Source organism: Passer montanus, unplaced genomic scaffold, assembly GCF_014805655.1.
Source record: "Passer montanus isolate IOZ18808 unplaced genomic scaffold, ASM1480565v1 scaffold9, whole genome shotgun sequence".
Classification (NCBI taxonomy): domain Eukaryota; kingdom Metazoa; phylum Chordata; class Aves; order Passeriformes; family Passeridae; genus Passer; species Passer montanus.
The window spans coordinates 12,362,618-12,387,666 of NW_024374367.1; the positions used below are offsets into that span (position 1 = coordinate 12,362,618).

The 25,049-nt window shown below is 41.0% G+C and overlaps 1 protein-coding gene across 3 annotated transcripts in view; it reads right to left on the minus strand.

Annotated features, from left to right (window-relative positions):
• The window catches only part of TAFA4 (TAFA chemokine like family member 4), a 69,337-nt gene that overhangs the window by 19,586 nt on the left and 24,702 nt on the right, over positions 1 to 25,049 (minus strand). The window contains exons 1-2 of one of the 3 annotated variants that reach the window (XM_039734369.1): positions 23,863 to 23,984; positions 22,117 to 22,232 (exon numbers count right to left, since the gene is read on the minus strand). In XM_039734369.1, the coding sequence (XP_039590303.1) occupies positions 22,117 to 22,231 (115 nt within the window). In that variant the 5' untranslated portion in view covers position 22,232; positions 23,863 to 23,984. Of the gene's footprint in view, positions 1 to 22,116; positions 22,233 to 23,781; positions 23,985 to 25,049 lie in introns of those variants that run through there. The other 2 variants (XM_039734370.1, XM_039734368.1) reach the window with 2 other exon arrangements.

Genomic DNA, 25,049 nt, shown 5'->3' on the forward strand with positions numbered 1-25,049 from the left:
ATCAATCTCCCTCAGTCAGCACAATCCAAGAAAACTGCACAAATTCTGTCTCCTGTCTGGATAAGAGGGAAGGAGACAGCCAGAGAGAAAACCACAGCCACGGCAATTTTTCTTCAGTGAATCTGTACTTATCAACAGCCCTGAGAGCCCCAGCCCACTGCAAACCAAGCACTGTCTGAGGGCACTTCCCAACTGCAGCAGGCAGATCTGGCTTAGGAACAGCCTTGAGGTGAAAGGCTCTGTATCTCATTACCAATCCATCAAGGCTTCTTGATCCTGTGTGATTTCATCTTGTAATTATTTGCAGGCTCCTCTTTCGAACACAAGAAATTACAAGACTTGCTTTATAGTGACTATCCACCTTCAGAGCATGCAAACCTGACCAGCTGAGATTAGACAATTTAATTAACAGGTTGGTTTCTGCACTACCACTTTACCTGAAGAGAACTCAATTGTCAGCACACTGATAGTGCTGGCTAGCTCAGTTTAATTCTACCTTGGCAAACAGAACTTTCAAGGAAAATAACTCACCCACTTGAACTGCCATGACTTTTCTTTAATGAAATAGTCTGAGTCTTGTAATGTAAAAATACCTACATTTCTGCATTTAATAAAAACATGAGTTTTGCTTAACAAATATTAAAAAATTTTATTGTTAGGGAACAGGCATGTGGTATTCAACATGACAATGCAGAAATAGAATGGCTTTTCAAAAGTCTTTTGCTATTTCATATGTTATTAAGTGCCTGCAAGATTTCTGTTTAAATACTTCTAACATTTACTTTTTACTCCTGAATTACAGTTGAAATATGCAATAATTTTAATTGCAGTCTTCAACAAATTGCTTCTGAGAATGCAAAAATGGCAGTACAGATTCTAAAGTAAAATTTCCCCTTTATTTTGAGCAAAGGCTATGGGAGAGACAAAAAATGTGGAAGACTTAAAAGATTCTAAAATTAGTATTAAAAATTTACTGGGTTTAAAACAAGAAAATGCAGCAAAAGATATGTTCCACTGTGAATCAGTGTCCGTGATAAGGCAGGATACATCTAGAATGAGTATTTTAATTCATTCTGAAATCAGTAGCAGATGGCCTGAGGTTATCATAAATATGTGCACTTTGGAAGTAGCCTTAGCTGAGAAGGGATCCAGCTTCAGCAGCAAAACCCCAGAAGAGCTCACTTACAAACAAGAAAACAGGTTTCTCACTATCCTGTTCCAAGCACTCTATGTTCTGTGAGGCTGCAAAATGATGATTTATCTTTAATCACAATTCCAAACTACACAGCAAACCAGACTGATAAGCTGACAGTAAACATGCTCATAATTTGACCTGGTGTAGTAGAGTGTTCCTAACTCCAAGTTACACAAAGCACTGCTTCACAAGCCTCAGCACCAGACAGAATTAGACCTTCAGATATTAAAAACATCTGACACTTCGAATGTTCTACTTTAACCTGAAGGAAATTTGCCATGCAAGTTTCCTGAAAAAACAGGGAAGCACCAGAAACCACATCCACTGCCAGCACCCCCAGTTTCACATGGGGTGAGTGAATTGCACATTTCAGCATCACCTCAGAGGCTCTTAACTCTCACACATCCTAGAGGCAAGAGCTGGACAACAGAACCATCACAAAGATGTGATTCCCCAGGTACCAGGACAGCCCCAGGGAAGATCCACATGAGAGTCCTTGAGCCAAACATTCTGCACTGGTGGTGGGTGGGACAGTGGAAGAAAAGTGTGATAATCATAAAGTCATCTAATCATAGGCTTGGATTAAAAGGGACCTGGAAAAACAGTTCCAACCTGCCTGCCATTGCAGGGACTCCTTTCTCTAGACCAGGTTGCTCCAAGACACATCCAGTCTGGCCTTGGACACTTCCAGGGATGGGGCAGCCACCCCCAGAGTCAAGAATTTCTTTTCAATATCCCATCTAAAGCTGCTCTCTTTCAGCTTGAAGCCATTCCCCCTTGTCTTGTCACTTCAGGCCCTTGTAAATTAGTCTCTCTCCATCTCTCTCTTAGCCCCCTTCAGTCCTCACAAGGATTTCCCTGCTATCTCTCAGTGCCCACAGTACAGTGTTCTGAGGGAGCCAGCTGGCAAATATTTCCAGAAAAGAACTTGGAGTTTAGCAGTGAGGCACCTGAAGGCCTGAACCACTGAATTTAGTATAAATTTCACTCCCTACAGAAGTTTTAGGTATAATTACCTTAAATATCAAGTACCTGAAATATCAATAGTAAAATCTCAGACCACCAACACTCTCCTTTCGTTAAAAGGCTGCCCTTTTTCATTCCTCTTGAAATCTATTGAGCCTGTGAGCCAGGGTGGATTTGTTCCCTGTGTGCTCTGGCTTCACATTTATTCTTTCACACAGGCAAGGCACTGAGAGCACTGAATTGCCACCTGTGGGTATCTTTTACAAACCACTGAACAGCAGGGTGTGTCAAAAGAAGAACTCAGCTCCCTTCCTACTGAGAACTATTTCACTTTTCAGTTTGTACTCATTAAATTCCACTAACTATTAGACATGAAATCAGACATGTTATTTGGCAACGAACCTGTCATCTATTTGCAATTGTCTAGGAAAAAAAAAAAAGGCATTATTTCTCCTTCAGGAATGCATTTTGCTCTCTAAGATTAAAAGGTGCAGTCTTTTGAAAATCATAACTCATTTCCCCTTTTATTTATTTAAAATCATTGGCATTTTATCAGAAACTTCAGTAATATATTGTTATTCAAAAAGCACTGAAGAGAGTAAGAGAGAATAGGTTTCTATTTCTTCTAACATTCCTGTCAGTTCAAACCAGAAGGATATTTTTTTAGTTACTTTTTACACATCCATCAAATTTCAGAAAAAAAATCCAGTCAGTAGAGAGAAAAATCTGTTAATCTAGACCCCATAAAACCTGAAAATACTGCAAGTGAAGAAACAGACATATTTGTGCATGAAACACCTTGTCAAAATTGGGACTACCCTCTTTTAAAGAGTTTCTCACCTCGTATTTCTCCTTCCCAGCATTATGAGAACAGAGCTATGACAGATCATGATTCACAGCTTAAAGCACAGGTGAGTTTCATGTGAGAGGTGGATGGCAATTACCAGGATGAATAGATCCTGTGTTAGGGATCCAACATGCTGCCAGTCCAACACATTAGCCTTTGTCAGCTTCTGAGTCATTTTAAGCATCTGTACAGGGGTGGATGATTAGGTAGTTTATGTTTTATGGCACACAGACCATTTATGGGGAGTCTGTTAGAAGTGGAAAGCAGCTTTGTTTGCAGGATTCTGTAAATGGTTTCCTCAGATACACCTTCACACTGGAAGGTGCTGCTTTCATGGGGGCTGAGCAGGGACCCTTTTCTCTCACTGACACCTCAGACCACACAACAACACGGAAAGTGGTGAATTAAAGTACTGAGGGACAATCCTGGAGCAGGGATGACCATTTCTGGCTAGAGGCAGAGAGAAAACACAGGGCCTGTGCTGCTTTCAGTAAGCAATCAGGCCTGGGTGTAAAGGTAAATGCAACGTGGTTTGTGTCTTGTCTTCAGAAGTACTGGACCAAGACAGGCAATTAGCCTAAATGAGAATGGACTCGGTGAAACAATTCGTTATTTGTTTATTATTCACTAACATCTGATAGAGACTCCACAGAAACAAAATCCCTTCCTGGAGGTCTTTGCCTTGCTTAGAACTCATTACCCCAGAGACTGGAGATATCACTGATGCTATTTTAATCCACTGAGCTGCTGTTGCTTAGCTATGTGGCAATTCTTATAAAACTCTGCTCTGCACAAAGCAAAACCTTCTCTCTCCTGGCAAGAAGTCCTTGAACGTGAAGGTTTGAATCTCTAGCAAGTCAGGCTGTGGCAAAATGACTAGTCATAATAGCAGTGCAGGATAATGCCTTACATTTCCAAATTTTAGGTTTTGCTCTACTGTATTAGTGCACATCCAGCAGCTCTTGTCACCAATAATTACTATCCCACAGCAACTACACTAAAGTACCCACCAATTAACTAATTTCATTTTGACAGTTTTAGAAGCAGAAGAGGAGAAATATTGATGTCTCCCAAGCACAGTCAGCAGCTGACACACATCTTCTTTCCATCCAAAGGAGCTGCTGTCAAATGAATTGCTTAAAAAGGTATTTGAGGTGGTTCTACAGAGTACAGCAAGGATGCACTGCAGAGCCTCCTGCAAGTATTAATTCTTGGGGTGCTATTAAGATTGCTACAAATGAAAAATACTCCTTGCTGGCAAGAAATGACAACTTGAGAAAAGTAGTATTTATAGATGGCCAGTGTTTTAAAGGCTGAGTGAGTTTTTAGAATAGACATTTCTTCTAAGAAATAAAGCAAATCTTGACTTTTTCAGCAATATGCACTAAATATTTAATAAGGGATCCTGGAGCTCAGGAAGGTTTAAGACACTGTGTTAGAATATTGAACTAATAAGCTCCTCCAGAAAGCCTCTAAATACGTATAGTTAAGCATTACCTAGTTTATTTTAATTATTTAACACAGAGACTGAAGGAGGTTAATGTGACCCAGTGGACTTGTTTATGTTGAAAACTATTGCCTCTCCTTACTCAAAAATCTGCATGCTGAGCTGCATCAGAGCACAGAGCTACAAGGGAGCCATAAGGAAGAGAGGTTTACAGCTGCCTGCTAACACCAGGATGGGAGTGCTTGCACCAGGGCTGTGCCTGCACGGAGACACAGCCCATAAACAAAGCCAGGCCCATTAATTTTATTTACACCACTTGGAAAACTAATATACTTAAGTTAGAGGTATAGCTGAGAATGCCATGGATGATGGGGGATATTGCTCGTTTCCAAAATCCAGTTTTAGAAACATAAAAATCCCCACCATTAACTCTTCAGTTCCCAAATCCTGATAGCTAGTGGTCCTTCTCTTTCTTCAGACTATGGATGATACTTCACTTGGATCTTCAGCCTGGCCCTCCAGCTATGACAGGAGAGAAAGCTGCCTTCACTAAATCACAGGAAACAAAGAAATAACACAAACCAGCCTGGAAAACTCAAGTGACAGAGGATAGGTGCTAAATATTAGGGAGAGAAAACCAGCTTTGCATACAAAAAGGAGGAGATGAGGGAAAGGCAACTATCCATGGCCCCCACCAGGGAAGGGAGGGAATAATCCAGTTTTAAGCAATGCCAGCTAAGACCCAGTGTATTCACCTGGATATCTCTTCTTTAGACAGACTAAAAGCTAGTCTTGCATAACTAAAAGGCTTGAGTTTCATTTAACAGGGTATCTTCTTTATCAAAAGAAATCTTGTTCAACATTTGTTTTCATTTGTCCTTGGGAATGCCAGCACAAGCTGAGGCTTATGTTCCTTCTTGTACACAGAATACAAAATCATCCATCTCCTGCACAGGATAACGTGCCAATGAGCAACATGGCTCAGCTCTGCAATCCCTCTGCTTCAGAGAAATGTTCACAGCCATCATTTTGATTCTATAAAATTCTCTGGTATTTTTAAATAAGGGTTGTTACAGACTAAGGAGAAAAGCCACAGAGAGCAGAAGTCAGGGGACCCTTAGAGGATCAGCTGGCAGAAGGAAGGCACTGGAGTTCACTGTGCTGATGGAGGCACATGCACTCAGAAGGGAACACAGAATGAAATTTTTGCTTATGTGTTTCCTAGAAACAAAGAGTCCTCTGTGCTAGAGCAATCCCATCAGCAGATCCATGCACAAAGCTCTGTGCTGCTCTACCATTGGAGATCTACTGGCTTAAAACTTCAGAATCCTGCCCAAAAGGATGGGAAGCACCTGTTTCAGCTTCACCTTTCTCACCACCAGCACCTCCCTGGAGGTTACACCACAACTGTGTTTTGTTTCTAATTCATTGCTCTGCTTGAGTGAAAGGTGTGGTATTTTTAAACCTTCACAATTTCCACAGCTATTCAATTTCCAAGATTTAAATAAGTTGGGGTTTGTGCTTTGGAGCTTTGCCCTCTAGAAAAACAAAACTTCATGAAAATTACTGATCTCGCAGTAAAAACAGCCTGGTTTTCAAACAAAGCTGAGGTAAAATGATGCAAATCCTCCAAGGAACATCAACATCATCTTCAATCACCTAAAAACCTCAGTACTGGGGAAATCAATGGGGCAGAAACTCATCCACACAAAAAGAAAATAATAATTAGTGATTAAAATGTTTTAGCTGAGAGTGAACCCAGGGGGTACCACAGTCTTTTTTAACCCCAGTCCTGAATAAAAATAGCACGCTTAAGTCTTAATTTTGTTGGCTTATTTTTCTTTTTCTGCAGGAATTTCATTAGTGCTTTCCTTTAAAGCTCTCCCAAAACTCGGTTATGTGCCTGGAGAGCTTTTAGAGGAAAAGCTCTTACTCATTTGGCATCTCCCTCCAGCCCCTCCTAGCTCTAATTACAAGGTACAGATTAAAAATACAAATTAGTCCTATCATTGCATACTTGGCCTTTTGGGAAAAAAAAAAGAAAAGAAAAAAACCCCAAAACATACACAACAAAAACATAAGCAAAACGCCAAGGAAAAAAAAAAAAACAGTGGAGCATCCAACCTAAGATAAAATGTTAAAGTCAAGCAGCTTGTAGTGGGAGAGGGGGGAAGAAAAGATGAAGTCCAATTTTAAAAAAAATTTCAGTACAAAGCTCACATGCCCCTGGCAGTCTTGCTTGAGTACAAAGTTGTGCAGCACGCAGGTGACATAATTAGGTCACAGGGGGCAAGGCTTCTTGGAACTATTATATAAAGAAATCCATAAAAGTTCTCAAATTACACACCTTCCAGGTTTCAAGAAGGTTCAAAACAGCAACTCTGCAAGCAGTCTGGTGTAAATCCTTCCTGGCAGTACAAAGCATTGCAGTTATGTGATCTGGCTAACTAGTTGCTTTCCATCATTATTCTGTTCTCAGCTTGCAGTTATTTATGGCATCCTGCTAAACATATTTTATAACTTTGTCACTGAACACAAAACAACACTAAAGAAATTAAAGGTGAGCTACTATTGGTGTTTCCCTGTCATTTGAGGATGAGGAATGACATTGTTTGTGTAACAAATGTGACTAATAAGAGACTTTTCAGGTGGGATTTTCAGAAGAGTCTTAAGGGAACACTGAAAACAATGACCTTTCCTGTTGAGCATTTGCTCACGATATCTAACACATGATGTCTCAAAGGGATGATATCTAATAATCAAAATCTAAGTGTGAGCTGGACACTGACACCTGAGAACAGCGAACAGCCCAGTTCTGTTGGCTGGGAGGGTTGGACCCCAGAGTTTGGGTCACAGTCTGCTCTGACACCACCTCTGCTGGCCCAGCACTCTCAAAAATTACTGGGGAGTCAGTGACAGGTGGAGGAATGTAAAATATCATCTCTCCTGCTCCTTTAGAACTTTGAGTCCTGCAGGGTTAAGAAGTGTTTGACATTCAAGGTGCACACATGGTTGCCCTTTAGGAAAGCATTGAGAAACACAGAGTCTCACTAAACTCAGCAAACCACAGCAATCTCCTGTTCTCTGCAGCAGTCCCAGTTCCATTTATTCTGAAGCATTTCATAATTAATTCAGAACATGCTGGACTGTTGGATTGACAAATATAATAAACAAGAGCAAAGTGAAATGGAACAAACTAAAGAGAATAAATAATTTGCTTAGGACAGAAACAAAGTATTGCTCTTATCACCTGCAGCCAATCCCAGCACTTGGAACAAGACACCAACATCAGGATGAACTTCACAGCAGCCTGTCTATACCACTGTTACAGGTGCATAAATCATCTCTTGATTAAACCGTATCCTTGCATAATGAATGTACAGGACCAAATCCCAGTGCACTTCTAAGCTCTGCCCTTAAAACTTCCCTAAAACTCCCCAGTTTCATATGGATTATTTTATGTGTCTTCCAGCTAGAGCTGTTCTGTCCTCTCCACGGATATTCCATCTTCTGTCACCTGGAGCATGCACAGCACTCTCCCACAGGGCCAGGCACAGACCTAGATTAATAATGCTAATGAAATATCTTCCCTGGATGGCACAATTAACCCAAAACTTAGGGATCTCTTCACTTTTAAAAAATTCTCCTTCAAAGCAATTTTTCCTTTCCAACCAGATAAATCCAACAGCTGGGAGAGGCATGTAAATCAAACAGCCCCAATTTCCACAGTGCAGCATCAGATAATGCATTCAGCCAGTGCTGGCGTAGATAAGTTTGAAACAGTTTTGTGTCACTGTATCTGCAAGCAAGTTCTGAAAGAGGTGAACAAGTTGCCAAAATCTTGTTTCATTCCAAGATTAAGGGCTAAAACAGAGGTCATATATCTGTACCAGCTCCAAGCTTGCATTTTTTTTCCATATAGAAATTTTCCTCTCTTCATCATCTCTGTGTTCTTGCCTAAAACCATCATAAAGACCTGTGGCTGGGATTAAGTCTCTTCTACATATCCAAAAGGAAATACTGTGGATTTACTGTTAATAATTCAGCATTTATAGCACTGCTGTTCTAGGGAAATAGTCTGTTCTGATCTCACATTTCCTGCTGGCAACAAACAGCACTATCCTTATTGCAACCACTTAATGCCATATTCACACCCTAGTAAACACAAATATTTTCTTTTAAACCTAGAACCACCTCCAAAGAAAGCAGGTGTGATCTAAAATAAAGATTTGTACAGTCAAGAGTCTCTTTTCAATATAAGAAAGTCCCACAAAAATTAAAATTCAAATGATAGTAACATTTTGGGATCTAGGTAGAGCCCAAACTTCAATCAACAAAACAGAGCTTTTTAGTTTTTAACATCTGGTCTCCTGCAACTAAATGTTGAGAGTCAAGGCATTTCTTTAAATTACTCTTGGCTAATTAGTAAATACTGTAGTGACAGCAAGATATTTTTCTCTTATAGTACACAGTCCACACACACATAGCTAAAAAATGCAGCAGTGACACTGAGGTGAACTGCCCACACTTTCATCCCAACAGATTGCTAGCCTTGGAGCTGAGCTGGATCTCATTTAAATACTAGCACACATCTAAAGTATTGCAGGTCCAAGCACTCAGCATAAAATCATGACATCTGGTTATGAAACATTTAGTTATTATGTACCTTTATAACATAAATGCTAAACATCTTGATGCTATATAAGATGTTGTTACAAGTTTTAAGAAACATAATTTACATTTTAAATAGACTCCAAAATTCAGATACTGCTGCCAACATGAGGATACCAACATGAGGAATGTGGGGCTGCTTAAGGTCAAACCTAATTACAAAGCCTGCTAAGATGAGGATCATTTTTTAAGCAGCACAAAATTAAATTATTTGTCAGCGCTATCAGGCAGTAAATACCTGCCTGTTTTAATTGCTGTTGATACAGCAATAATAAAACTTGGAAAGGAAATGTTCAGGCTTAATTTCAAGTCTCTTCCCAGGTCCAGATCTGCCTGAGAAGGAGCAGGTCCTGGCTGCAGTGTGACCACACCAGGGACGCGTCCCCTTGTCACTGCCTGACCTGGACCCTGCTCCTGGAAAACCTGGACCAGCAACACACCTGCTTGGACACTGAGCAAGACAAATACCGAGCTGGGCCTCTCCTGGACAGGCAGAGGCAAATAAAAGGTGAAGAAGGGAGAAAATCCCGTGGAAATCTGGGAGAGCGTGGCGCTGCCCGGGCACAGCCTGTGGCTGTCGCGCTGCTGCCATCCAGCGGGGCCAGCACAGGGAGAAAATGTTCCCAAAATCACGGGGTGTTCAGGGGAGTTGGAAAGAAAGGCCCTGGAAAAATGTTAGGCTTTACTGGATCATGCGAAACTGCACCTGTGTAATCTGTGATAAATGATATGATTGTTATATGGTAAGTGATATAATTGTTAAATGTGATGATTGTTTGGTAATTTGATATAATTATTGTTTAATTGTAAAAAGAATCATGAGAAATTATATTTGGGGGGTTTGATGGAAATTACAAAAAATTTGTTTGGATGAAATCAATGTATACAATAAAACAATATAAGCTTAATAATTAATATATAGTTATATAATGATAAGGGTATAAAAACGTGTTCATCCTGAGCCCATGTGGAGTCAGATTTGGGTCTGTACCCCTGACACCCAGAGCTTTTCAATGAAAGCACCTGCATATAATCATTCTGTGATGATGTGTTCCTGAACCCTAACACAGGGACTGAGCAGAGGATGGAGAATGAGCCACGGGCACAGGGATGCTCCTGCTGCACCTCCTGGCAATGCCCAGCAAGGCCAAGGTTTGCAGAGGAAGTAAAATACAGCAGGAGTGAATGAGAAGCCTTTGTAAGAGTCTGTTCCTTCTGCACAAAGGGGAGCAAAGAGGCATCTCCTTCCTGGACCACTCCTGGTGCTGCCTGAGAAATCACTCCATGGACTCGATCCACTTTGACCCTGCAGCTCTTGAGCTGTTTAAGATGCTGGAGCTGAGAGAGGAGTGGTGACACAGAGCTTTGTAACAAGCAGGATCTTACCTATCTTATACCAGCACAAATTCCAAGTCTTCAGATCTAGAATTTCACTGCATTTAAAATGGAGGTTCAGCACATACCTTGTAAAAACTCACTTGAAAAATCCTACTGGCTGTTAATCTGCTGTGATAGGTATCTAAATATCTTGCTAAATCTAGCTTTAAAAGCCTGTTTCTGCCTTGATTCAGTACTTGGGAGCTCAGAATACATGTAGAGCAAAATGAGACTTTGATACTCTGCTATCTACTTATCATCTCCTCAAAGATAACAGACAGGCTAAGAATTTGTAAATGATAGCATAACATTTTCATTATCAACATCATTACTTGTGGATGATGAAGCAGAGACAGTGACAACAATTTAAAGCCAACACAAATTGTCAGGGTACCGTCTACAGGGCAATTTATGAAGAAGATAAATTTCTGATGCTAATAGGAGACTACAGAAAGACATCAATGGCACAAACTCCTCCAAATCAAGGAGAATGGGAAGGAAGCAGGGGGAAAGTTGGCTGACTTGGGACCAGGAAAGAGGAAAAGACAAAGTTTTCCTCAGCAGCTTAGCTGCACAATAAGTGCTCTGCTCTGTGAAACTCTGAGATGCTGCTGAGACAGAGAAACAAGTGTCAGCCTCTGTATTTTTCAGAGCTTCATATTTCCTGTAAAATTGCTATAAGAAACATAAAATTATCATTTATCCACTTTTAATGTAACTCATCTTTAAATCCCACTACACAGAATTCTCCCAAAGAGTGGCAGTGGTGTAGCAGCCAATAAAGAAGGGGATGATGCTTTATTTTTGGTGTATGGGAGGAAACAGGTGAACTGTGACTGATAAACACTTACCAGCACCTGATATTCAACTACACCACTGGCAGAATGGGAGAATCATCACCCACATTTCATCTGGTTTGATTATCTTGGGGGTTTTGTAACCATTTGAAAGGCTGACATGTTGTCCTCCCTGTACAGTCAACCTGCCAGAAAAGCAGGGGCACAAGCAGAGCCCCTCCACTCTCCAGAAAGTCCTGAGTGCTATAAAAATCACTCTACTGGAGTCATAGGCAAAAGCCAGGGCTGCCCTGTGATTACAGGCTGTACATTGCACCAGGCACCAAGTCAGCTTTCACAGAGAACATGAAGGGTATCTGCTTTGATTTACTGCCTTGTGCTCAGTTCAGCTCTGTCTGAGCGAGACACCCAGCCCAGGACACTCCCAGTGATTAATTTCAGGAGGACTCATTTAGGATAGTTGTGTTCTGTCAGTAAAGAGATATCCTTGATTTGCCTCTCTACCAAAACACAATAAATCCATTCACCTGTTAAACAAGTTAACTGGAGCATTAAAGCCCTGATTATTCACACACCCCTACAAACAAGACTTGCACAGCACCTAACACGAAGAATAAATTCAGCTTTGCACATTTCTACCATGTTACTTCTCAAATGCATTTTAACACTTATTAGGATACAGGACCGCAGGCTTAACTGAAAATGTACATTATATTATTTGATTCTAGCCAAGAGGTTATGTAATCATTAGTGCAGACCTATTTATCTCCCTCTCGTTTCAGCATTCAGAAATTTAAATGTGATTTCTGAATTTCAATTGGCCTATCAAGTGCTCAATGACATCATGAGATCCTGTCTCCAGTGAAAGGGATTTCTGCCTTTCTTCTTCCTTGAAGACTCGCATCCTGTTGACTCTCTCTTGCAGTCCTTTCACAAAGCAGATAGCTTAAATCATCAGATTTATACAAAAAAGACTAAGTAACTCTCATTGCCCCCGAGAGCACTTAGCAATTGGATGCCATTTTTACACTCACTCTTACTGAAGCATGGTGTTTATCCTTGTGATTTTCATACCAATTTCTTTTTATATTCAGAATTACTTTGTTTAATGCTTTATTTACAGTGTGTTGTAGCATAACTGATCCCTTCTCTGCTGGAGGCCAGCACATGCTGCCCCTCAGCTCCTTGGTGTCACCCATGCTTCACTCTGCATGAAATGAGGGTCAGCCAAGGGGTACACAACACCTGTGCTCTCACCTGAGACACAAGGACCCCATTTCTTCTCTCCCCATCCCCACAGCCAAGCAGCAAACCAGTTCCTCATCACCATGCTAATATAAGAGCAGTGGCAATTAGCAATATCCACTCAGTACAACCATCTGCCGAGGCTGCCACAAACCAGACATTTTCCACAGCTTGTCCCCTGACTGAATTCATCATTGCACAACAGGCAGTTTTCCCTGGTCAAGGAGTGACCCTGCTAATAATATTTATCATCTACCAGATCTCAGACTGAAAGGTCATGTCGTATTTCACAAAAATATATATATAGTGAGCGGAACCTAATAAATAAGAATAAATGTCCTTTCTTTGGAGTGCCTTTTGACCAACTCAGCTAACAGACTTTGGACTGAGAAATGCAGGAAATAAGTTTGGGAAGGAGCTCCCCAGTCACTTGGCAGCTCTGACAGGGGGTACCTGTACTGGCCAGCACAGTGCAGTGATGGTGTTTGGTATTTAAGTGTGTTGTTTGCATAAATCACAGCCCAGCCACCAAGTCCCAGGCAGGATAATCTAAACCTGCCCCTGGCTCTGTTCTGCACCTGAGACCTGTTGGTTCCCAAGACATGAAGTGCTCACCATGCACACAAGGGTTTCATCTCCCATTTCTTAAATGAGAATGGCCACACTTCCCTTGTAAAGCAGTTCGTGTTGCTGACAAACACTTTATACTGCTTTGGTTTGGCTGCCACAGAATTTGGGGCAAAGACCCTTCTCTTTTTCGGAGAGACGATACAGAGAAAATGCTGAATCACCTTTATTCCCTGATAAACTGCTCCTTCTGCAGCCAAAGCTCTTTTTAATGCTGCTTTGATGCTGTTCTGGCTACAGCCAAAAGAGAAATGGAAATGATTTTGCAAAAAAAACCCTACTCAGGTTTTGGGTTTGATCCAGAATTCAGTCAATCCAAATCCCTTGATACCAGGGAAGGGTCAGGAAAATTCTTTCAAGTCACTGCTGGATTAGATTTGCTGCCCCAGAAGAGGACATGTTTTCAGAGTAAACTCTCTTTTCTCTCTAGCTTGGCACAAACCATCATGTGATGCAGTCTGATAAAAGGATGTTTCATCACATTAGCATAGCAGACTTATTTGTCAGTTGCAGACTAATTATCTTGGCTCCTTGTTTGGGGACTGTGGCATCCCTTGCAGTAAATTGCATTTTGCTGAGGGCAGCAATTTTACTCAATTTCTAAAGAATGTCAACACAAAGTTGTGAGGTCTTTTGTATCTGCAAATAAAATATTAAAAATATTGTGTGGTAGGGGGAGAAAAATAGCCCATCTGTCACAGTATTTCTGAATGAAATATCAAACTATTGCTTTTTTCTATATAATTCAAACAACATTGAACATAGATCTGATAATAAAACCCATTATATTGTCTCCATATTTCTGAAACCTTGGAAGAGGAACAAAGGCTGAAAAATTAACTCTATGCAAGTAAATTATTAAACTCAATTGTCAGCAGCTATTCCTAAAAACAGGCAACAGAGTTGGACACCCAGCCAAGAAGTGACAATCCTTGCAGAGCAATCAGACTTTCTTTCAACAATATGCATTTAGAAACACTGAAAATAAAATTATCAGCTACATTTTTTTCTCAGTGACACAACAGTACTAACTCTAATAGAGTGCCTGCAGAGAACAGCAAGGACCTCTTTCTGCATTCAAACTCTTTTAGATGAGAAATTTCAGTTGACTTAGTTTTGGTTGGGTTTTTGGTTTTGGGGTTTTTTTTGTTGGGGTTTTTTTGTTTTGGTTTGGGGGTTTTTTTGGGGTTTTTTTGGGGTTTTTTGGGTTGTTTTTTTTTTTTTGTTTTGTTTTGATTTATTTTTTTCCAGCTGGAAGAATACCAGCATCTGCTGAAAGGGCTCAGTGGACAGAAATCATCAGCACAGCCACAACTCATGCCAGACACTCGTGTTGCTGGGGTGAGTTAAGCCAGCTGACATCATATGCTTTTCTCAAGTTATATTCTGACTTGATTTTAATACTTTCAATAAATTACGTTTTCTAAAGACAAAACTGAGAAAATTTAGCGACAAGTGTCAGTGCTGACACACAGTCTTAAGGTCTTCCTGTTTGATCTCTGAAAAGGGCATCCCCTCAACATGGCAAGTCAGGAGAGATTTCGTGTCCCTTTCAGAGACAATCCAGGGACACCACGAGCAAGGAGGGTCAGTGTCTGCTCCCCATCAGCCTTATTTTCTGTTATGCAGAAGGAAATCTCCTGGGAGAAGAAAGGAAGCTGTAGAAGATGGGATATACACAGCATAAAAGATAGTTTAAGGTTTTACATCCAATCTGAAAATAAAATGAACCCAAAAGTTGGGTTCATTTATGAAATGTACACCTTGGTACATTTTGATTTTTGCTTTACAATCACAATTTCATTTTTGCTCTCAGGCAAAAACCAACCAACATGGTGCTACACCCTACAAACAGCTGTTAACACATCCCAGGACTGCTAAACACAGAGCCTGCCATTCCACCCCAGCTAATTTGTGACTGTTTGTGCAAAAAAAAAAGACATCAAAGAAATCTGTTTATACCAAAATATTCACTGCATCTTAAGATGCTACATGAAGGAAATGGTACAGGATGCAAGCAGGAAATAAAGCTAAGAGAAATCTTGCCTCGCACTTAAATGGTCATTATTTCTCAAAATAGCAACATAAATCAGAAAACTAGTGATCATTCACAGACTGCAAGGCATATGGATGATATCCATAAGGAGAAAAAAATACGTGGAAATAAAGGAAGGAAATAAATAAATAAATAAAGACCAAACACTAAGCAACAGGACTGTTGATCCTAGAATTTTCCACTCATAACTTCTGGCATTTCTGGAGGTATTGTTAAAGATTGCCACCCTGGAAGATAATGAATGTCAGGTGTAGCTTCCATCTCCAGTGTGATGAGGAGAGATTACCCTGCTGAAGCCTACAAAACATCTTTAATCTCCTGATTTAGAATCCATTGTCTGCTATCAGTTGTCACTCTCCTGAAGGAATGCAAGAATGCTGCCAAACACTGAAAAACAGCTGCAAAGGGCTACCAGCAGCAATCCCGAGGTGCTCTGCCAACAAAACACTTAAATGTTAGTTAAAAAAAAAAAAATTCCATTTCCAGGCTCTTCCATTATTAATTGTTTTCTGGTTTCCAAGAAGTGCTTGCTCAAAGATGTCCTTGAAACCAGGTGTATCAACACCACAAACTTTCAAAGTTAAAGTTGAGGGGCTGCTCTCTGGAGGGGAGAGCACTGTGCTTGGCACGAGAGCAGAGCTGGGCACTCCTTGGAGTGTGAGTGGAGCAGGCACAGGTGGGGCATGCTTGATGCTACAAGCCAAGGATGACCACAGATCTCCTGCTCTTAAATACAAGGTGAATATTTTGTACCCACCCACAGCCAGGTGGGCAAATGAAAGCCACCATGGAGAGCCAGCCCTTCCTAGGCTGCCTCTGAACCACCCTTCATCAGGTAGCACAGACAAAAACAGACAGTCTAAATCACCAGAACATTTCCATGAGCATTAATTCAAGCCTGGGCAGCCCCCCATTTGGGATGAAAGGCCTTACAATTACATTGAAATGGGACTTTAGGTTTGGGGCAGGCTCTGCCCTGCTGTCACAATCAATGTCACTGGAAGGCTGTGGCAGTGCAGCCCAGCCAGTGAGCACAGACTGGGGATCAACAGAAGAACAGACCCTGAAACAGTTTCCATCCTTCAAAAATGGCAGTGATTTGTCAGTGGTGAATTCTGTGAGTGACTGGATTTAGCTTTAATAAAATCATAACTATCAAGTTAAACTTTTCTGCTGAGACATATCCGGAGTGGGCTGGAAACTAAATCACAGAAGAATCAAACTCCCACTTCAGTGGGGTCAGGACTTCATCTCAAGCAGGTCTTTTAATCATTTCAGAGCAAAGAACTTGATGCAAGTCCTTTACATCTCAATCTCTTGCCTTCATCACTCTGGCATCCATCCTCCCAAGGACTCAGCACGCTGACCTCCATGGAAACCCAGAACAGAGATTTTTGTTGCATCACTTCACTCAAGTGAACACCAAGGACAAGATCTTTTCCATTCTATTTGTGGATTTACCCTTATCCAGCCATTTCTGTCTCACACTAGCACAAGACAATCCATTTGCAATGTAATATTTTTTTCTGTTATCAGATCTAAGTTTGGGAGAAGCAGATTTAAAAGAAAAGACACAGAATAAAGAAAGACTTCCTGGTTAGAATTTTGGTCAATGGGATATAAAGATTATATTATATATTATATTTACAGCAGGTGGCAGCTATGTAAAAAAAAAATTATGGTGTCAATGTAAAATTAATAAAATAAAGGCAATATTTTCACAAGCTTTCCTCTCTGGCTTTAAAATAAAGTTACTTTGATGCTGCAGGAAAGAGCTTGGTATCAGCCTCCTGCTTGACAGTTTGACTCACTGGGTTTGACCCTTTGTATTAAATGAGACTCTCTGCTTTTTATTACAGAATTTCCCTCCCACTTTTGAAACAATGACATTTGAAACACAAACATAAACATTTAAAAGTTTGTCTGTAATTCTCCCCCTCCCACCCCTCAGCTCCCAGGAATACACAAATCTTTTCACATGAAATCACATTCCACACAGTTAAAGTGTGCATTCTTGGAAAATGACACCAGAACCTACATTCTACCCTATACAAGAGTAAATCAACACTGAATTGTTACTTACTGGTGACATAGCTATGCATCTAATTTGAAATAATTTTCAAAGTCTGTCATCTATATCAAAGTTGTCATTGTTATTTAAAGAAAAAAATTTAAAAGGAAAATAAATATTTCTTATACCTTTTTTTCTCCACAAAAATAAGTGCACCAGCAAACTTCACACAGAGAATTCTGCTCCTTTTTGTCTTAAAGGGAACCAATTTCTCAAGTGAATTGCCTTCCCTACCTTATTACTTGAAGAGATTACAGTCAGGGTTGTATATTGTAGCTACCCTGTATTTAGAAGCTGGGTAATAAACCACATAAATAGCACACTGAATAAAACATTAAGACATAAAAGGAGTTAAATAGAACAAAGGGCTAAAGCTTATTGTGCAGTAACCATGTCTGACCCGTGGAAATACAAAGGACTCATAACTCTAGCTAGCAAAATGCAGAGCTGGGATTTAAATCAGGAGGAAGCCGGTGGTGGCTGTGTGCTGGAGCCCCTTCCACAGCCTTGCAGGGCCCTCTGGTGGAAACAGGAATCCATCTCACGGCTGCCCAACAGCGCTGCCAGGAAAAATGATGCTCCAACCCCAAAATAAAGGGAGAACAAGCAGCCTGGGTTTTCCCTGCTTTCTTAAAAGCAGCAATATTTCTAAGATAAAGCTGCATTTTTCAGCTCTCCTTTAAGGAGATTAAATCCTGGAGCCTGTGTAAGTAAGGAATTTTTCCTCTGACTCCAGTGGGAGCAGAGTCTGTCCATAAAGACCAGAAAGTAAAGAAAAGAAATCCTTAAAGTTGTGAAAAACTGCAGTTGATGTGGAACATTTTGCCTAAAAATTTAGAGCCCTCAGCAAAGCTGGAAGCATTGCAGGTGAGCATCATCTCACACAAAACAGTGTCAAAAAAGCCAGGCTGCACCAGTAATTCATGGCAGAAACTGCTCAGCTGGCTGTGCCAGCTCAGGGTCTGCAGGGCCAGCCCCCACACAAGCTGACCTGACAAAATGTCTTTTCAATGCTTCTTCATTTGTGACTTTGAGCAGTGAGGTGGAAACAAATCTCTTCTGCTACTAAATGTATGTTGCTCCATCCAGCACAGCATGGAATTGATCATTATATTGGTATTAGGCACTCAAGAGCCTGAAATACTGCCCATTTAAAACAAAAAAAAAATGTTGGTTATGCTTCCCTTAGTTATTGTCAGGGCAAAAGAGAAACTCTTGAGAAGGGCATTCACAGCAACAAAATCAGATGAACATTCTCATGTTTCTTCTCCACATAGATGTACAAGGAGGCTGCTAAAATAATCTGCACAAGCAACATCTTTAATGATCTAACGGTAATGAGAAGGAAAATTCCTCCTCTGACTTTTGCCTCAGTCAGTCGGGCAGTTACTGTTCCATGGAAAAACAGGCAGAGGCCTCCAAGCTGGATTCAAGATCCAAACTGCTCCAAAGCAAGGTAGGATTGAACACCTCTCCTCTGACAGGTATTTCAGGGAATATCTGTGATTAATATTTCATAGAGTAAAAGAAAGAACTGGGTCTGTCTTACACTTCATTACAGGGAAGAGGCCTCCATTGTCAAGGGGATTTCTCAATGCCATTCTCTCCCACTTTTCAGGAGCAGGATGGCTGTTGGTCCATAAGATCAGGCTCTGTCCCTGCCTGAACAGGGCAGACAGCTGACAAATGTCATTTTTTTCAGGCATCATCTAGCATCACCTAGGTCAATAATTGTCTTTTCCCAGAGGAGGCTCCTTTAAAATGGCAGTATTTTGAAAAGAAGAAGTCAATTTCCACTTTTCATCTTAAATTCTCTTGTCTGCTCTTAGTTAATAAAGTTTCTCGGCTGTAGTGAGTACACATTTATTTAAAGGTGCTGATGATGTCAAGTAAATCATTTGAAACACACTGATTGTCAGGAGCAGACACAACCTGTTCTCAAAAACCAGCTCCTCTCAAAGCAGCCCAGGCTGGTCCCCTCATGCCCCCAGCTCAGCAGGTACCTGTCAGGTGGCAGCTGCTGGACCTAAAGGACAAAACCTTTGCTGAACCCAAAGCTTGGATTCATCCCTCTAATGTGCTTCAGGACATTTTACCTTGAAAAATGGGAATGCTGCTTATTGACTGCAAAAATTTTATCTCAATTGCTATCCAAGAACATGCTAATTTGTATGAAATAAATGAGGCTAATTATTTGCTTTCCACAAAACAGGCTCTGCTAAAAGCTCTGAATTATTTGTTTTCCTGATGAACAAGGCAGCACCTTGCTCACATAATAGATTCCATCAGAGATTTGATTATCCATTAGAAGGTCAATCTATGTGTTGTGTCAGGCAGCAAAGATAAGATGAGGCTGGGAAATGCAGGCCCCTTGAGGACAGACCCCTAAACCCTCTGTGGTGCCAAGAGTCAGATGTAGGGAGCTGGAGAATCAAAAATGGGATCACTGCTTCCTCTGCTGGGGTGTTTGTGAGGGTCTCCAGGACAAGGGATGAGATGAATCTGACTTCATGTTCTCAGAAGGCTGATTTATTTTATTATGATATTATATTATAGTAAAAGAATACTATACTAAAGAAAGAGAAAGGACACATCAAAATGCTTAACAAGAATAAATAATAAAAAGCTGTGACTCCTCAGAGCCTTGACACAGCTGGACCATGATTGGTCATTAAATTAAAACAATTCACATGTTGGATAAACATTTTCCAGACCACACTCCAAAGCAGCAAAAACAGGAGAAGCTGAGGCTTCTCACCTTCCCAGGAGAAGGAATCCTGGCAAAGGGATTTTTCAGAAAATATCATGGTGACAATCTACCACATGGAATCAAAGTGGGATGGGGCTCACTTCAGTGTACGAAGGAGGGAAACACATTTGGGGAAGAACAGGACACCACAGTCTAAAAAGGTGCATGAAGGCTCCAGCTTCAAGGGTGTCCATTTCAAAAACAGCTCCACAGCTGGACCAAGCTATTGATGAGGAGCAGAACCTTCTTTTAGCTCACCAGAGAAATCACAGCACATAAGCATCCTTAAAGTCAAGCCACTTGACTGTGTTTGTGGTACCTCTTGGACAGGGTGGAAGGAATTCCATGTGTCAATTTAAGGTATGCTCTCAAGCATTCTGAAATTTTATGTAAAAAATATTGTCATGATTTACAGAATACACTGTGTTCATCATACAAGCCCACAACACAAGATCACTGCTGCCTTATTACAGGTTTTTCCCTTAGGTACACAGGCAAAGAGCATCTTGAAAGGACAAAAATAACATTTCTTCTGACAAGACCACTCCCCACATGACAAAAGCTGCTCTTCTCCAGGTTTGTCTGCAGAGTCAGCTCTGAAATGCTCTGCTATTAACTTGTGAGTGTGCACAGACCCCCTTCCTCTTGGAAGGGATACAGCTAATTCCCAGAGCAAAGCAGCAACCTGGGTCATCCTCCACCACTGCATTCACTGGAGTCACTCCTCAGGCTTTTGCCTCTCAGTGCAGTTACTCTCCAGAAACTGTAGCTGTATTTTACAGCAAACACAAGTGCTGCACAGCCAGGGAAAGCAGAGCTGGTGATGGGGGAAGGCAAGGAGGAGGTTTTGTAGCTCTCAGAGACACAGCAGCTGCATGCTGTCAGTCAGTCCTGCTTGCCAGTTCTGGAGATATTTTGGTGAGCACGGGAGGAGCCTTCAGCTCCCACCCAGACAACCACTGGAAGCAGCCAGGAAAGAGATCAATAGTTTGTCTCTTCTGGAGGATGGAGCCCCTACCAAATGCATCCTCACTTCCCAGCCCTGAGGGGAGTGGATGCTAACATTAGACCTGCACCCACAAGAGCCTGGCTCAGAGCTAAGAACATTGCACATGGATTTGAGGAGTAACACCTGATTTAGGGGCACATCACAGAGAGCAGCACTTGCAGAAATCCCCAAGCCAGCATGCAGCTGACACTGGTGCTGAGAACAGACCCATTGTGGGGTTTGCAGCCAGACTTCTGTCCTCTCCTGAAAAGCAGCACTGACAGGGGCATTTTGTTACCTCACCTCTCTCTCTAGTGGGATCAAAAGTGGCACAGTCTTAGCACAACTATCCCATTTTATTTAGGACTTGCACAGATACCTTCACATTAGCACTGGTACATCTTCATCTCTTTCTGCTGTCAGGCTGATGTCTGCATGATCCTACCAGAGATGTTGCTACAAAAATCCAGTCTGGAAGTCAATCCAGCTCGTTCTGAGCTTTTTCTGACATTTATAATAAGATAACACATCATGCCTGGTAGTACTTCTCTACTACAATAGTCCATCCCCTTAAATGCTAGATCTTTGTTTTCCTCATTATGCCAGTTAGGAAAAGGAGGAGAGTATCAGAGGCTGATCTAAGCACAGGTCAGAATTTGTGTCAGTCAGAGGAAGAACTGGCTAACATGAGTCTGAGGGCTTCGATTTATTGCCCACCACTGCTGTAAAGTCAGTTGATAACAACAGGATTAAAAGGGTGAAGATAAAGATACATCTCAGAATGTTTTTGGATAAGGATAAAGCAAAATGACACAAACAAATGCCAAAGACCTAGCAGTCATGAAGTCACTCCAAAAACCTCCTGGCAAGCTTCAGTACATAAATAACTAGAGAAAAGCCATGAAAATTTACAATAACTCTTTTTTTTCCTTGTTGGTGGTGTATTTTTAACCTATTGCACTGATTATAACATACTGTCAACAGCCTCATCAATTATCCATTGCTAGAAAGTGGGCTCTCACATGCTGCAAGTGGTATTAATTGGTCTCAGTAGCACATAATGAGTTTAAAAGCTCCTACCTGTGTGCCCCCGGGGATGGTGACTAGAGGCGGACAACAATTTACAGCAGACCATTAACACATAGAGCAGAAAGAGCCAGTCAGACAGAAGCATTGATTTGGCACAGAATCTCATCCTGGAGGCAGAAAAGGAAGCAGTTGAGTGAAAGAACAACGCAAGCAGGGAGTAACAAAAACAATGTGGGGAAGGGAAAGCTGAAGGGACGCTGAAGAATAACTGATGTGGGTTATTGCAAGGCAACACTCATAAAATCATATTCATTACTTGGCTGGGATCGATTCTTTGTTAAGGACACTTTATAATTAGAAGCAATGTCTATCACACATCACATTACCCACAAACACATATAATAACACATTAAAAGTGCACTACAGTTCTATGAATCTGAGAGAAGGGATGGGTTCTTTTGTCTTTTATCAAGATCCAGCCACGTCCAAATTTAAATATACATATTCATGAAGTGTACTATTATTTTTAAGCTGCACCTCCTCCAGTGACAGAAAAAAATGTAATTTTTACTTAACACTTCTCAGGACATATTTACTAAAGCTACCAACTCCCCTATAGCCTTGCACAGGACTTGGCTGGGTCTCCCAAACACACAATATTTGGGAGATTTCCTGGAGATCACCTGCTTTACTGAGGGTAAAACACTCATGAAACAGCACCTCAGTCAAACATGCAAGCACTCATTTCTCTGCCAGGGTGTTGGAAACTGCATTTCAGAAAACATTTGCTCTAAAGAAGATGTTGTTACTTTTATTCATGTTATTCTTAGAACTAAAACCCCAAATCCTCCATAATTTTCCTGCAAATATCTAGAATTAAATCCCTCAATAGCTTATGTTATGCTATTCATCATATAGAAAGGGAATCTAATCATCTTTTTAAACTTGGTTATGATGATTTATTGCTTGCATGATACATAAATGGGCGTTATGTACTTGAACCCTTAGATACTGTGTTCCACAATTTCAGCAAATTCTGCAAGCAGGAATACATCAAATTAATTAAAGGCAATTTATAGATTTGCATAAATTGAATCAAATACTGTTTTCATGGCACTGACATTAGTCTGCAGTTAATCAGCACGCTGGGATTTGGGCAAACCTATCACAAGTTTATTTGCACCAAAAGGTCCTTTGGGAACTGCTTTCCCCCTGCAGTTCTGAGTCTTCCAAGTATTTTCTAAAGCAAAATTATCTGTATATCTTGAAAATACCTAAGACTATTCAGCTAATCCAATATTCAAGGGCTAGAGACAAATTAAAAAATAAATCCCAAGCAACACATGCCTTAGACAGCTCCACTGTCACAACCAGGTGACACACTTGGACATTGTTTAAATTTGACAAACATCTACCAATGAAACCAAAACAGGCCACGTTTTCTCACTTAAAATTGCTCACACAACTTCCCTTTTCACACTTTACAGAACAATACTTTTCTCTAATTGCAAATGTTGATAAAGTCCAAACAAATAAAAAACATACTTATTAATATCAAAATTTAAAAGACTGGAAGGCTCCTACATGTAAATATATTTTAGCAATAAATTCTGGTTTACACTGTAGAAAGAAATACATTAGTACAAACCCCAACACCTTCAGCCTACAATTATTTTTTTTTTAATTACATAAATATTGCAAAAAAAACCAGCTCACCATGTCTACAGATTTCAGAGAATGAAAATTATATGTAAAGAAGCCACACTTTAAGCACTTCAAGGTTTGGCAAGAGGGTACCTTTTCTGGCTTAATGAGATGCTCTGTTCTGAGCCCAATCTGTTTCCACCCTGAATGCAGGAACAAACACCCTGCTGGCCTTTTACAGCTGTACACAGGAGACTTCTGTGAGCATGAATCAAGCCCAGAAGATAAAGATATGACTGCTCCTCACACACCCTATAAGTACCCTCTTCTGGAGCTCTCCCAGGTTAATTCAGAGCAGCTGAACTGAATTCACCTTCTGCATGCAGCTGAACCCATAATGTCACTGCAGCTAATGGGGTTGAGCCACTGTGAAACCAGCATAAATGTCACTATTGCTGTTGGTCCGGTATTAGCCTAAGAAAACTGCCTGGTGAGTTCTAAAATCACTGTACCATTCCAGATTTTGGTCATCCAAATCTTTCCCAGGTGACTAAACCTTTTTTTTTGGGGGGGGGGGAAAGAGCTGAATTTAACCTTTATTTTCTTCGCCCCTCCATGAGAAACATACAGGTTACAGCTCATGAATAGGATGTCATCATCTGCTCAGCTCCCAATCCCATCTTTCTGCTGCTGTAAATGCAAGCACTCAGATCTGATCCAAGCATCGCCCCAGCTCTGGTGTCACTCTGGTGTATCACCATGAAGACACAAACCTTCCTCCAGCATTCCTGTGGAATTACATACCCCAGCTCAGGCATTCTGAACATGCCATTTCTGGTGGGATTTGGTGGATTGTGGTCCTAAATCATGCATCATAAGCTCAACAGTTGCTCTTTCAGCACTTTAGTGGACCCAGGTGTTCCCAACATTCCCAGTGCAGCAGCAAAACTGGTCTCAGTGCAAATAGTCTTGTACTGAGCTATTTTCAAAAGTTTTCCCCAGCTGAGCTTGACTCTTTTGAGTCATTAAACAAGGAATGTGAAAGTAGGGCTCATCAGGTTAACAGGGTAACCTCAGCCCTGTGGAAGAACATTCAATTCCAGGCATAAGTGGATCACCACAAAGCATCCACTTGGTCACATCCAAACTGAAAGGCTGCTAAAAGCATCCAGTACCATCCAAGGGACACATCTGCAGGCTTCAGTCTGCCTTGCAGGTAGACAGGACACAAGTTTTCAGCCTGCTAATGTAAAGAAATACAAGAGGATCTCTGAAAAGGCAGGGAAAAAATGAAATTTGGCAGACAGATGCAGCAAGGGGTGCCGAGCCCTTCAGCATCA